General features: G+C 45.4%; 1 protein-coding gene across 15 annotated transcripts in view; it reads right to left on the bottom strand.

Moving 5' to 3' along the window:
- The window catches only part of PMFBP1 (polyamine modulated factor 1 binding protein 1), a 333,447-nt gene that overhangs the window by 171,696 nt on the left and 145,997 nt on the right, over positions 1-15,754 (bottom strand). For 13 of the 15 annotated variants that reach the window (XM_044987514.1, XM_044987515.1, XM_044987511.1 and 10 more), the window contains one exon: positions 12,355-12,422. In XM_044987514.1, the coding sequence (XP_044843449.1) occupies positions 12,355-12,422 (68 nt within the window). Of the gene's footprint in view, positions 1-9,085; positions 9,204-12,354; positions 12,423-15,754 lie in introns of those variants that run through there. The other 2 variants (XM_044987524.1, XM_044987525.1) reach the window with 1 other exon arrangement.

The following is a 15,754-nucleotide window of genomic DNA, read 5'->3' as shown; positions in this document are numbered from 1 at the left end:
GGAGCAGAGGGAAACCTTCCTGTAGTTGGGACCCTCCTTCCAGATGGTGCTGGGGTTGCCTCTTGCACTGAGGTTACCTCTCCGGGGGAGGGAACTCCAGTTTCTAGGAAAAGGCAGGTGTTAGTAATGGGAGATTCGATTATTAGAAATGTAGATAGCTGGGTTTGTGATGACCGAGAGAACCGTATGGTGACTTGCCTGCCTGGTGCGAAGGTTGTGGATCTCTCGAGGTATCTAGACAGACTTATGTGTAGTGCTGGGGAGGAGCCGGTGGTCGTGGTACATGTAGGTACCAATGACATAGGGAAGGGTAGGAGAGATGTCCTGGAAGCCAAATTTAGGCTGCTAGGGAAGAGACTGAAATCCAGGACCTCTATGGTGGCATTCTCAGAAATGCTCCCAGTTCCACGCGCAGGGCCACGTAGGCAGGCAGAGCTTCAGAGTCTCAATGCGTGGATGAGACGATGGTGTAGAGAGGAGGGGTTCATGTTCATTAGGAACTGGGGAAACTTCTGGGATGGGAGGAGCCTATACAGGAGAGATGGGCTCCACCTAAACCAAAGTGGAACCAGAATGCTGGCACTAAACATTAAAAAGGTTGTAGAGCAGTTTTTAAACTAGGAGATGGGGGAAAGCCGACTGCTGCAGAGGAGCATGTAGATCGGACACAGACTTCTCTTAGGGGAGAGTCTGATGATAGAGAATCTCCAGGTTATAGTCAGGAGCAGAGGACGGAAGAGGGGATAATGTAAGGGCTGGATCAGATGATAAACAGTCACATAAAAAAGAATCTGGCACATCAGAAAAGGGCAGACAAATAAACAGGGACAAGTTTTTAAAGTGCTTGTACAAAAATGCTAGAAGTCTAAATAATAAGATGGGTGAACTAGAGTGCCTTGTGATAAAGGAGGATATTGATATAATAGGCATCACAGAAACCTGGTGGACTGAGAGCAATCAATGGGACACAATCATTCCGGGGTACAAAATATATCGGAAGGACAGAACAGGTCGTGCAGGGGGAGGAGTGGCACTATATGTGAAAGAAAGTGTAGATTCAAATGAAGTAAAAATCTTAAGCGAATCCACATGTTCCATAGAATCTCTATGGATAGAAATTTCATGCTCAAATAAAAATATAACATTAGGGATCTATTATCGACCACCTGACCAGGACAGTAATAGTGATGATGAAATGCTAAGGGAAATTAGAGAGGCTATCAAAATTAAGAACACAATAATAGTGGGGGATTTCAATTATCCCCATATTGATTGGGAACATTTCACTTCAGGATGAAATGCAGAGATAAAATTTCTCGATACTTTAAATGACTGCTTCATGGAGCAGCTGGTACGGGAACCCACAAGGGGAGAGGCAACTCTAGATTTAATCGAGTGGAGCGCAGGAGCTGGTCCAAGAGGTAACTATAGCAGGACTGCTTGGAAATAGTGACCATAATACAAAAGCATTCAACATCCCTGTGGTGGGAAGAACACCTCAACAGCCCAACACTGTGGCATTTAATTTCAAAAGGGGGAACTATACAAAAATGAGGGGGTTAGTTAGACAAAAGTTAAAAGGTACAGTGACTAAAGTGAAATCCCTGCAAGTTGCGTGGGCCCTTTTTAAAGACACCATAATAGAGGCCCAACTTCAATGTATACCCCAAAATAAGAAACACAGTAAAAGAACTAAAAGAGCGCCACCGTGGCCTAACAACCATGTAAAAGAAGCAGTGAGAGATAAAAAGACTTCCTTTAAAAAGAGGAAGTCAAATCCTAGTGAGGCAAATAGAAAGGAGCACAAACACTGCCAACTTAAGTGCAAGAGTGTAATAAGAAAAGCCAAAGAGGAGTTTGAAGAACCGCTAGCCAAAAACTCTAAAGGTAATAACAAAATGTTTTTTAAGTACATCAGAAGCAGGAAGCCTGCTAAACAACTAGTGGCGCCCCTTGACGATCAAAATACAAAAGGAGCGCTTAAAGATGATAAAGTCATTGCGGAGAAACTAAATGGATTCTTTGCTTCAGTCTTCACGGCTGAGGATGTTAGGGAGATTCCCAAACCTGAGCTGGCTTTTGTAGGCGACAAATCTGAGCAACTGTAACTAGAGGAGGTTTTGGAATTAATTGATAAACTCAACATTAACAAGTCACTGGGACCAGATGGCATTCACCCAAGAGTTCTGAAAGAACTCAAATGTGAAATTGCGGAACTATTAACTAAGGTTTGTAACCTGTCCTTTAAATCGGCTTCGGTACCCAATGACTGGAAGTTAGCTAATGTAACGCCAATATTTAAAAAGGGCTCTAGAGGTGATCCCAGCAATTACAGACTGGTAAGTCTAACGTCGGTACAGGGCAAATTAGTTGAAACAATAGTTAAGAATAAAATTGTCAGACACACAGAAAAACAAACTGTTGAGCAATAGTCAACATGGTTTCTGTAAAGGGAAATCGTGTCTTACTAATCTATTAGAGTTCTTTGAAGGGGTCAACAAACATGTGGACAAGGGGGATCCGGTGGACATAGTGTACTTAGATTTCCAGAAAGCCTTTGACAAGGTCCCTCACCAAAGGCTCTTATGTAAATTAAGCTGTCATGGGATAAAAGGGAAGGTCCTTTCATGGATTGAGAACTGGTTAAAAGACAGGGAACAAAGGGTAGGAATTAATGGTAAATTCTCAGAATGGAGAGGGGTAACTAGTGGTGTTCCCCAAGGGTCAGTCCTAGGACCAATCCTATTCAATTTATTCATAAATGATTTGGAGAAAGGGGTAAACAGTGAGGTGGCAAAGTTTGCAGATGAGACTAAACTACTCAAGATAGTTAAGACCAAAGCAGATTGTGAAGAACTTCAAAAAGATCTCACAAAACTAAGTGATTGGGCAACCAAATGGCAAATGAAATTTAATGTGGATAAATGTAAAGTAATGCACATTGGAAAAAATAACCCCAACTATACATACAATATGATGGGGGCTAATTTAGCTACAATGAGTCAGGAAAAAGATCTTGGAGTCATCGTGGCTAGTTCTCTGAAGATGTCCACGCAGTGTGCAGAGGCGGTCAAAAAAGCAAACAGGATGTTAGGAATCATTAGGAATCAAAAAGGGGATAGAGAATAAGACTGAGAATATATTATTGCCCTTATATAAATCCATGGTACGCCCACATCTCGAATACTGTGTACAGATGTGGTCTCCTCACCTCAATAAAGATATTCTAGCACTAGAAAAGGTTCAGAAAAGGGCAACTAAAATGATTAGGGGTTTGGAGAGGGTCCCATACGAGGAAAGATTAAAGAGGCTAGGACTCTTCAGCTTGGAAAAGAGAAGACTAAGGGGGGGATGTAGCAGGGTGGATCCCTGCTCCGGGTTTTCAGGGGTTTAAAAGCAGCTTGGCAGGGCTTCAGAGCTGTTGCTCTCAAAGCTGGGCTGATTGGGGAAGTAGCCGCAGCTGGGCCACACCCCAATCAGGCCACAGCTGGCCCCTATAAAAGGCTATGAGCCAGGAGCCCAGTCAGTCTCTCTCTGGCTATAGAGAGAGATGGGCCTGGCTGCTTAGGAGCTGAGACAAGGTACCTAGGGTGAAGCAGGGCTGGGGAAAGGCTGAGGAGCTGGGGAAGCTCCAGCCTAGAAAACCCCAGGCTGCGGCCTAGCACAGGGCAAAAGGTACTGGGGGTTGCAGGGGGCAACCTAGGGGTAGACATCATCGGCAGCAGGTCCAAACCCCCTTTGCCGATGATGAGTACTGGATACTGCAGTCTGCCCCAGTGAACGGGGGCTAGATAGAGACTGGGCAGTAGCCACTACTGAGGCGAAGTGGGGATAGTAGGGTGGGGGTTCCCCTGGGAAGGGGAAACCCAATTAAAGGTTAAAGGGGCACCGGGGTCCTGGGAGGGACAGGGGGCCAGTAGTAAATAGGTGGATCACCAGGCTGCAGAGGGCGCTCCAGGGCTGGAAAGAGCTAATTCCCCAGAGTCACCAGCAGGAGGCGCCGCAGGGGTGAGTCGAACCTGTTACAGGGGATATGATAGAGGTATATAAAATCATGAGTGATGTTGAGAAAGTGGATAAGGAAAAGTTATTTACTTATTCCCATAATACAAGAACTAGGGGTCACCAAATGAAATTAATAGGCAGCAGGTTTAAAACAAATAAAAGGAAGTTCTTCTTCACGCAGAGCTCAGTCAACTTGTGGAACTCCTTACCTGAGGAGGTTGTGAAGGCTAGGACTATAACAATGTTTAAAAGGGAACTGGATAAATTCATGGTGGCTAAGTCCATAAATGGCTATTAGCCAGGATGGGTAAGAATGGTGTCCCTAGCCTCTGTTTGTCAGAGGATGGAGATGGATGGCAGGAGAGAGATCACTTGATCATTGCCTGTTAGGTTCACTCCCTCAGGGGCACCTGGCATTGGCCACTGTCGGTAGACAGATACTGGGCTAGATGGACCTTTGGTCTGACCCGATACGGCCATTCTTATGTTCAGTTCGTATCAACAGATTAAGAACGAGAAAGCTTGTCGAAGCAAGATGATGTTCCAGCACTGTCACTGTTGGTAAGAAGGAACTGAGTGTGGGAGGAGCCAGCAGCGCCCCTTATACTGTGCCATCAGAGCCACTTCAGAGGGCACCAGAGCCAATCAGCTATGGATACTGCTGAGGGAAAAACTTGAGGCACCGGTGCATGTGGCAAGCGCACATACCTACAACAGAATGGACACAAGCAAGCAGTCAAAGAAGAATGAACATTGTTTGCTTGCTCCCAGTTTACTAAGTGATCCAGATCACTCTGAATTCCTGACTTGTCTTCGTCATTATTTACCACACACCCAATTTTTGTGTCGCCTGTAAACTTTATCAGTGATGATTTTGTTTTCTTTCAGGTCATTGACAAAAACATTAAACAGCATAGGGCAAGAACCAATCCCTGAAGGACCCCATTGTAAACACACCCACTCAATGACAATTCCTTGTATACAGTTACATTTTGAGACCTATCAGTTAGCCAGTTTTTAAGCTATTTAATGTGTGCCATGTAATTTTATATTGCTCTAGTTTTATAATCAAAATGTTGTGCAGTACGAAGAGATGTCTAAGTATATTCCTCGACGCTATTCCCTTTATCCACAAAACTTGTAATCTCATCAAAGAAAGATATCAAGTTACTTTGACAGGATTTATTTTCCATAAACCCATGTTGATTGGCATTTATTATATTACCCTCTTTTAATTCTTTATTAATTGAGTCCTGCATCAGCCTGGGATCAATTTCTGGCCAACAGGCCTATAATTACTCAGGTCATCCCATCCACCCTTTAAAACATTGGCACAACATTAGCTTTTTTTTCAGTCTTCTGGAGTTTCCCCAGTGATCCAAGACTTCATTGAAAATCAACACTGATGGTCCAGCAAACTCCTCATCCAGCTCTTTTAAAACTCTCGGATACAAGTTGTCTGGACCTGCTGATTTAAAAAAAATGTCTTGGCAACACTTCCCACTGATCCACCATCGGGTTGTAGAGACAATTGCCACAGGCCTGCCACCAGCCCCCCATGGGCCATACACCATGCCTCCTATGGGCCCATTCTCCCCCGGCAGCCTGTAGCAATGCCTCTCAGAGGTCTGCCATCCCCCCCAACAGGCTGCAGTGCTGAAGCCTCTCGTGGGCCTCAACCCTCTACTACAACTTAGTGATGCCTCCCAAAAATCTGCTATCCCACTTCTCAGTGGTGTCTCCCATGGGTCCCCATACTGCCGTAATACCTCCCACAGATGCTTTGCCCTTGGACAATAGGACGTGGGATCTCTTCCATTACCATCAGTAATTCTGTAAGAATCCACCTGTCCTAGGGACACTTGGCGAGTTCCATCCAAGGCTACAGATAGTGCTGCCTGGTAACGTCTTTAAAAGGGTCAGTCTAGCTCTTCAAATGTAAGAACATTACCTCCACAACCACCTGTGCTTACTATTAGAGCAGATGTGCTATTAGTCCAATCCCAATTTCACACACAGCTTCTACCACCTGGTTTGTATGTCATGATACAGCATGACAAAAGTATTTTAAAATTAGTAATGTCCATAAAGAGAGAGACCAGAGCAGTGTGTCAGCTCAGAGAGGCAGGGCTTTGAATCGCTGCATGACAGTGACTGAGAGCATGACGACGACTCCAGGTAGCTGCCTGGGAGAGCTCAGGAAGCTGAAGTGACCTCAGCCTGGCTCCCCTGAGTGTCAGAATTCTGACTCAATGTCTTGACTCTCCAGCCAGAGTCATGCCATGGATCATCAAAGAGGAATACTCCACGGGTCTGTATCATTCACAGGGACCTAAACTGCTTGCACGGTTTGGGCAGTGAAAGAAAAAGAGAAGCAGGATGTGCTTTTTTTAAAAACAGAGATTGCACAATTATTTTTGGAGCAGGCACACTGGCAACAACTTTGCCTGGGCCCATGCCCATGCTGCTACAACCTTGTCCTGCTGGTAAAGCTGGACATTTCTGCTAAGCCTCCCTCCTTCTAAAACACCCTCGTTTTCAAAATGTGAAATGTTTCAAGCCTGTTGTCTCCAGTGTGTACTTTGATGTAGGCTGGGCCTTAGAGGTGAGGAGATGAGGTTTAAATCTGAGGCAACTGGGCAATGTGGGGGTAGTGGCGAACTTCAAAGAGCAGGTTGGTATGGGCAGTTCATTTAGATTAGACAGACAGACTTGCTGATCCTGCTGCATTTATCAGTGACTTTCAGCACAACTGGCCATAAAGAATAGCAGGCCCACCTACATAATGCGGCAGGGATCATGGGAGGTGCACTGAGCTGGTATCAGGAATTCCCCTGGGGCAGATCCCAGAGAGTTATGAGAAATTATTCTTGCTCCCCGAAAGCTTCAATGTGCCAAGTCCCACCAGGCTAAGTTTTATTGCCCCTCCTATTCAACAGCTCTGTCAGACCACTCAAGGAGAACATATAATGCCATGTATGACACCCTGCTGTACAATCAGCAGAGCTTTGTGAAAGAAGTTTCAGCAATACCTTCCAGCACCCTATTTTATAGCAGTCTAGTTGTGCAGAGAAGCAGGTATGAGGGGAAACTAACCCAAAGTCATGTTTTAAAGCAGTGGTTCTGCAGTTCATTTATTCTGTGAACCCCTTGGGAAGAGAAAGGTCCCTTGATGGACCAGTCCTGCTCTGCAACCTCCCCAGTGTCACACTGTATGGTTCTCAGCATGTTGCCTTCTGCTGATCCACAGACCATAGCTGGAGTTTGTAAAACCCCAAAGCAGCGAAATGACAAAGGCTAAAAGTCTAAAATGGAGCCTGTTATCCCCACGCCAGTGGGCTGCAGAGGGGAGGAGAGCCCCTTAGGCCCGCTCCACAACCCTCTAGGCAGCTCAGGGGTGGCACTGAAGGTGTCCAGAGCAAGTTGTGTAGGTCAGAGGAGCGCAAAGCAAGAGGAGAGGGTCCCAGAAGTATACCTAGCATCCCAGGAAAGAACAATAATTTTGCTTCATTTAGTTTAAAACTTCTCTATATTTCATTTGTGCTCTTGCTTATCTAAGAAATGACTAGACTGCTGAGCACCACAATCAGCTGACACTGACAGCCAGAGAGCAGCAGCGAGTTGAGCCAGTGTCCTGCAAAGAGCGAAAGACAGACAGACAGACAACTCTCACGAAGTAGGGACAGAATCCCAATCCCGGTAGCCTGCCAATCATTTTACTCACACAATAGATCCCTCGCTCCCATCGTCCCAACATCAGCCATACCCCGAAGGGAGTCTCATCACTGCTAGCATCAGAAGGACAACGCTAAAACCCTACCGTTGTGCTACCACTCCACACCCTGCTCAGGAAGCCTTTCTTCCCTCATTGTTCCTCAGGAGACAAGCTTTTCCTTCACTCTCCACTGCTACAGCATCATTGTTCTCCATTCCCTTCCCATCCTCTCTGGCCAGCTGCTGCTTCTCCCCTCTGACTCCCAATGATGCTGACACCCTGCGACTTGCTAGGATGCCTCCATTCTCTTTGCCCAAGTGCTTGTGGCATAGGTCACATATCCTTCCTATACATAGGCTCAGTCCTTTCCTGTAGGCACAGTCTAAGTTAGCCTGAGCTCTACCCTGGTGAGGAACTGTGTGGTCTGATGCACTGCAGGGACTGCTCATCAGACACCTCTCTTCTCAGAACAGGAAGGCGGCAGCAAACTTCCAGGTATTTGGGGAACGGGGGAAGCCTTCTGAAGTCTAGATGTGTAAGGTTGTCATTGCTTTCTCACGGGTTCCTCAAAAACTCTCACCTTCCCTTACAAGATTCAAAACACACCTACTTTTTCTTCTTGTGACCTCACACCTCAAAATTATGTTGTGCCCATGTCCTGAAATCCATTGTGCTGTTTTAGCCACACACAAAAACATGGTAACACACATGGTAACACTCCCTTGCATCTGAAGAAGTGGGTATTCACCCACGAAAGCTCATGCTGCAAAACGTCTGTTAGTCTATAAGGTGCCACAGGATTCTTTGTTGCTTTTATGGTAACACACAGTAATTTGTTAATATTTTAAAAGCTCATTATGCCATGTAGGGCCAAAGCCAACACTTACAGTGCATATAAATATGGTAACTTTACATACAGAATTATATTAAAAATATGAATCTATGCTTTCATATGAAAGCTGTCATTAATTACACGTTCATCAATTAAGGCAGCTTCATTCACATTCAGAAAATTCTTTGAAACCAGAAAGATTAGAAACTTGCTTCATTTTTAAATGAAAATTGAGACTCCTGAGATAAGTTTTTGACCCTTCTCTCCCACTCAGAAAACAGCTTCATAACCGAACGGGGCCTTTTCAGCTCAAAACTGACAACGACTGCCACACACTCACCCCAAGCACTGCACCCACTCCTAGAATGCCAGTACTAGGAGTTCAGTGACATCCACAGACTGTAACATGTTTAATGAAACAACTCCAAACCACTGAGTTCACTTTGGGATCAAAACGACCTCCCCATATCTGTACAGCAGAGTCAAAATTGAAAATCCTCATTCCCAAATATCGTTATCAAATAATTACTTACTATTGTTCTAGTCTTTCTCAGGCAGGCATCCATGTAGCATCTGGGTGCCATTGCACCATTGGAAAGCACCTGGGCGCTCCTTTCTTTACTGTAATCCCAAGCCCTGCAGTCACGCTAGGCTCAAACAGGACTCTCACAAGTGCTGGGTAAAAAATAAAGGGCATAAAGAGCCTTGATACCAGTCCTGCATTTTCAGAGCATTTCAAAGACTTTCTTATGGTTGGAACTGGAGATCGCCAGCTCCAGCCATGAACTCGCTTTCGCTGGGTAGTGCCATCACTAGATCGACCTTCATAGCTCTTCAAGAAGTCGGACACAGATCCCTTACTGAAACCATGAGTTAGACACAACGCATTTCAAACACTGAGCAATGTCACTGACACATGCCACAATGCCTCCCATGTACAGAAACTTTAAATGCTATTCCCTGAAACACACTGCGCCTTCAAAGCCAGTCTATCTCAAAGACACAGCTGGAAGGAGCAGACTCTTCTTCTCATCCACTGTCTCAGAGTCATCCTGATTCAAACAAACAAACAAGCAAGCAAGCAAACAGCAAGCTTGCCCAGAAACAGTCTCTCTTTTCCAATGGGTCGTGAAATCCTATGTATTAGTCATGTGGTTTGTGCAGAAGTTAGACATAGGGGTGGGTGGACTTGGAGGGAGGGACAGAAAATAAAGGGTGGGGAGAGACAGAGAGCGAAAGGGGTCTTTGCCTCTGATGGGTTAATGAGCATTTGGAAGTTTAATTTCTGCTGCTGCTACCAGGGAGCACTTTGAGGAGAAAGCTCAGAGCTTCCCTGGTAGGGCAGCAAGCCAAGCCGCCTTCCCCATGTCTCACAGGCTCACTTTTTTTTTTTAAATTATGGGAAACACTTTTAGACAGACACTGGCACTCATAAATTATACAGCCCATTTGCATATTCCAGTCATGAGACATTATGCAAATGTGACATGATTTGCATAATGGATTCCTCTTGTCGCTTCACTTGCTTCATGCTTTTAAAAAACAAAATGAAATAAAACAAACGCATAAAAAAGTGAAAGCAGCAAGTTCCAAGCATTGCCATGTCTCCTCCCATCTGCACTGTAATTTGCCCTCATTTGCAGCAGAGATTGGGGGAGAAGGAGAGAGAAATCAAAAAACAAAGCTCTCACATGGTAAATTTTGTTCTTAATTACAACGAGCCAACTTTCCCCCTGGTTGAGATTCTTCACCACTAGCAACGCATCTGAGCCAATTAGGGAGACAAAAAATACAAGGATACAGGACCAATGTATAAAAGGCAGCAATATTCAAACTGCCTACCCCATCGTTTCAGTGTGCTTGGGGTGAGGAGCCCTCTCCTTCATAACTACTTAATTAAATAAAGCAAAGATTTTTTTTTTGTTTATTGTAATAAGCCTTTTTTTTCCTACTCAAACTTCCGCAGCGCTTTCAGTTTTAAAAGGGGGCGGGTGACGGAGGGAGAGGAGGAGGAGTTGCTTTGATTACTTATAAGAAAATATAATGGCAACATATTGCAAAGGATGAGACTGTAGCTCGTCGGCTTCCATCAGCTGTACTTCAATAAGCAGACAATGTTCCCTCAGCAGTGGCTAGTTTTGCTGAGAGCTTTTCTCTGCCCCCTTGCACCAGTGTGAAAGGCAGAATTGTGCCAAGCGGCTGGCGTCTGTACCCTGTGGGAAAAGTTAACTGTAATTCTTCAGCTTTTAAAATCAATTAACCCGTGTGTTAATTAACGTCAAGTTGATGGGGGGAGAAGGAGGAGGGGAGGGAGGGAGGGAGGGAGGGAAGAAGCTGCAAGGGCGGATGGCAGAAGAGTTGGCACAGTGCCATCCATTCAGTGGCAACGCCACAGTTTCGTGTGATGATAGCAGCGGGTATATGTTACAGGGGCCCTGTATGCGGGCCAGACAGTGCGGTAAAGCTAAGGGAGATTATCCAGACCCCCAGGAGCAAACAGCAAGCAGCAACCGAAGGCGCAAGTGCCAGGATTACAGACTAGGTTCTTCCACTGCAAGCCCGTTCTCGGACACAGGGACTCAGCTACTGGGGATCAGGGGGACTCCCCCACCGACGAGGCACAAATCTGACTTTCAGCACTTTTCCCCCCAGTCCACGTCATTCTGCCGCAGTGGAGCCAGCACAAGGGATGCTTTCACACCCTGTGAAACAAAGGCCGTCGTCTCCGCCATGACACCGCTGCGTTCCAAGCCGAGGCCGGCATTCTGGAGTCTTTAAATATAAAGGGAACAACAAAAACAGCAAAAGAGAAACCACAACAACAAACCCCTTGTGCCCATCCTCCGTGCCAGGGGCAATCTGGGCATCTGTCGCAGCAGAAGGCGCTTGTGCGGGGCTTTTTTTTTTTTTTTTTTTTGGCGCAAGCTGTTGGCTTGTTTGACATTCAGGTTCGTTTATAAATTAACTAAAGAAAAAACCAAAACAATAAAACAAAAAACCCCAGCCCAGTCAACAACAAACAAAAGGGAGTTGCCGACATCAAGAGAGAAATGCCACAGGAAGCTGCAAGAATGCAGGCTACAGCCGATGCCACTTGCCATTCGGAGAATCTCAGGGAAAGGTGCCAATTCTGCAGCTCGGGAGAGACAGAGAAGGGAGCAGAAAGGTCTCCAAACAGAATTCCGAAGGAAGCCTGGAATACAGCTCTTATAGGGCAGGATCAGAGATGCACACAGCCTCTGCTGGGAGGAGGGGGAATGTTTATATAGATATAGCTAGAGATGCTTATCTGTGTATATATACACACATACACATATGCACACACTGCCTCAGACAATTTTAAGCACACAGATGTGTATGTATGTGAGGTATGTGTATGTTTATGTATACACGTGTATTTATTTCTCTCTCTCTCTCTCCACACACGTGTGTGTATATGAGACACACACCCACACACGAGTGTGCATGTACATCCCATTTTTTGACCCAGGTATACACAGAAGACCAAATAAAAATCATACTCCAGCAGCAAGCAGGCAGGCAGAGATTTATCTACATTCACTGCTATCACCAGGGAGATGAATGGGGCCGATCTGAAGCCCTTTACAAGATCCACTATGGGAGTGAAGGAGGAGGAGGGATGCCACACAGACATGCACAAACTTGAAGACGGCGAGATTTGGAAGGTGCTACTTGTGAAGCCGGGTGGCACACTGGAGGGGTGAGGAGGAGAAAATCCATACACACACTTTGTGGGGTTTGGGGTTTTGGAAGCGGGTTTCAGGGACAGCTGGCTACTTACGTTATCTGCGCTGCTGTGGATCCTGAAAGGTGTTCTGTTGGCACCGGGCGCTGAGCCAGGAATGGGCGCTGGAATCAGAAGGGAGACACAAAAATAAAGTCATTAAATGGGAATATTGATTGCCTCTCTTGCGGATTTTACAAAACATACAAACTGTTTTCTTTTCCTTTTTTTTTTTTTAAATGTGGATTGGCGCGCGTCCCTTTTGAATGGAAAATACTAGCACGGGATTTACAGCCCAGCTACAGGGCTCAGGATTAACAGCGCTGGCATCTTTTGGGCATATTTTTCCTTTTAATGAATGAGCTTTCGCTGTTAATGAGGAATAATCGTTTGGCTAATGAGCTTTGAAACATTAAGAGAAAAGAGGTTTTTTCCCGTTAATCGCCCTGGTGCGACCGCATGGGTGGATTACAAAAGACAGCACTAGGAATGCAGTACAAAGGGGGAACGTCTCCTGGAGTGGGATAAACGCAGAGATGGGTGATGCGTCCCTGCATCTCTCCTTCCTTCGCTCTCTCTCTGCCAACTGCTATGGGTTTCCATAACTCCGCAATCAAACTGGATGTTCAGGAAAGATTATTACAGTCAAACAGTGAAGCGTCGGCTGTTAATGTCTCCAGTGTTTAATCATCATACAGTAGAATGGTTTTATGCATATTTCATTTGCATATCATTAAACCGCGTTAGCGTGGGACATTCAGAGCCAGGAAAGGTACAAAGTTGTGGGGGGAGAGAGAGAAAGGTCCCTCTGATGCCTATCTTCAAAAGCCAGGGACTCGTTCCATGAGCTGTCTTCACTTTTACTAAAATCATGATGACTAGGAAACCTTTGATGTTGGATATAACCTTGGATTCTTCTAATTCCAGCAGAGTGGTGTATTAAAGAGAAGGAAATGGTGCTGCGCTAGACATTTAAAGGAATATAAACTCCAGTGGTATGGAAATAGGATCTCTTTGGGGAATGCACTGGCAGAGCCAGCCACAGCTTTGACAAACACCACCACCCTATCTGGTTAATATTAATAAAGGATATACATAGTAAAAGTAAAACAGTGAAGACAACATACACATTAACATGGGAATTATATTTCTCTCTCTCTTGCTCTCTTATTAAGGTAAAGAGAGGGAAGGAACCAGCGGTAATTTACACCTTAATTAGTGAACAGTTGCCTCTTTATGTTTGTTATTTCTTTTTTTCTTTCTTGCTTTTTGGAGAGGAGTGTTGTCACTGGTGAAGTGATTAATCAATGATTTGGTAGCTAAGATCAGTCTCCACTGGCACTGGCCAGGGAATGAACGTGGTGGTTGGGGGGGGAGAGAGGAATACAGTGGGCTCTTTGTAGATCTTAGACATGCACAACATATTAATTGGGGTCTTTCTAAAGCTCCCTCAATGGACTATTTCATCCTGGTAAAACAGCAGCTGGTTAGCCACTGTTGGCGACTCTTCAAATATCACTTCTGCTGGGGGCTTTTCTGTAGCTGTTTGTTGTTTTGTTTTATTTTTCCTCTGGATGGAGAGGGCATGTGTGCAATGCTACCCACTGCCCCCAGATTCTGAATGGTGCATACAGACCATTTGGATTTCAAATCCCTTCCTTGTGCAGAATACACACCTTCATTCGGAAATGCAATGCTGTTTTATATTGGAATTCTCCCCCTTTCCCCACATTTCATCTCCTCCAAAGCTTTGTCTCGGCTATGAATATTCAGATGAGCCATGATGTGATTACACTGTACAATTACTTGTGTACATGGTGGTGGTAAAGGAAGCTGAGGAAAGAGCCGACATGCTCAGAGCTCATTCGGGGCTTGTTTTCTGTATTTTTCCCCATCTCTGTGGCGCTGCGGCACATGCAGATGTCGCTGTTGTTCTTTATAAAGCCCTAATGATATGCGAAAGCATAACGACCTCATTTGTGCGCAAAGCATCAGCGAAATATTAAAGGGGGGGGAGAGAAAATCCTGACTGAAGGAATGTCCACATAAATTATTTTTATTTAAATGAGTGGGAAGGAGGAAGTGGCAAGTCAGAAGAAGTCACGTGCAATACATGCATAATATTAACATGCAGAAAGGTTATCACCAAGGAGAAGAGGCTCCTCAGCACAGCGCTTGGGACAAACGGGCTCATTAGGGAATGGCACAGCCCACTGCATGATTTACTTATTTACCTTTACCCTTATTTAAGCTGCAGCCCCAGGCACCACATGCCGCCTGGAGTCTCTTTTAGGACTGGAAGCTGGTTGCCCAGATAATTCCCAGTTTTCATTCAGAAATTGCATCAAGAATGTTTGTCAGGAGGGAGGGGAGAAGAGGAACCAGAGGGAAGGGCTGCTTCATATCACAATTCTGTAGCAATGGAGCATTCGAATGAAACACCCTCAAGGAGGGAGTGAAAACACAGCAGTGTGCAGCTGGTGCAGGACTCCACCCAGGTTGGCTGCTGCTAATTCCAGCCTCAAATATGTTCTTCAAGGACAAGAGCCCTGAGGCAACAGCAGATAGGTCTCTGCCCTATTGGCTTTGTCTCACTACCACTGAAAACCAAAGGCAGGTCAAGTGTAGCTCCTTCCGGCTCAGGCAACTGTGGAACAGGGGTGTTCATTGCTGTCATTATCACAAGTGCTGCTGAAGAGCAGATAGAACCGTCATTGCACAGCACAGGCCAGATCTTCCTGTCAGTTAAGCCCATGACTTCAGGGCATCTGTTCCTGTAACAATTCCAGTTATTGCTCAATGTTAAAAATACAAAAGATAAAGGTCTATATAGGATAGGAATTACCGGATATTTTGCAAGTATGTTCAGCTAGGAATATTCCTCTGGATCAGTTGGGTTGACCTACAGATGAGAACAAGGGGTTAATAAGAAGTATCAGGGGCATAAACAACCAATGGCAAACAGAAATGTGGTCACTTCAGCTGTGGTCGACTGTGCTTGATAGCTGCTTCAGAAAAACCCATGTCTAGACATGTCTAGCCACACTCAGAGTGCAAACAGCTCCAGCCAAGACAACATCTTTAGCAGCACTCTGGCCATTGGCACGGCTCAAGCTGCAGTCAGAGCTCATCTCCACAGAGAGAGAGAGAGGCTATTGGTCTCGTCCCTGCCTACAAAATGAGCAGGTGGTACTGTGAGAGAAGGGCAGTTCAGGTGGGCTCTACCATGAAAAGAACTCCTCTCTCATCCCACACCACAGACACAGATGAGAAGAGACCTAGTCTGTCGCTCAGGAAACTCTTAAGGGCCAGATCTTCAGCTGGTGTATGCCAGCATAGTTTCACTGGCCGCAGTGCAGGTATCCAGATTGATACAGGCAGAGGATCGGGCATAACTGCATGTTTGAAAGAGGTTCCATAGCACTCTACTGAAGCATTCTTAAGGCCACAGTAACTG

This window comes from Mauremys mutica, chromosome 14, assembly GCF_020497125.1.
Source record: "Mauremys mutica isolate MM-2020 ecotype Southern chromosome 14, ASM2049712v1, whole genome shotgun sequence".
Lineage (NCBI taxonomy): Eukaryota > Metazoa > Chordata > Testudines > Geoemydidae > Mauremys > Mauremys mutica.
This window is presented reverse-complemented; position numbering and strand designations above follow the sequence as displayed.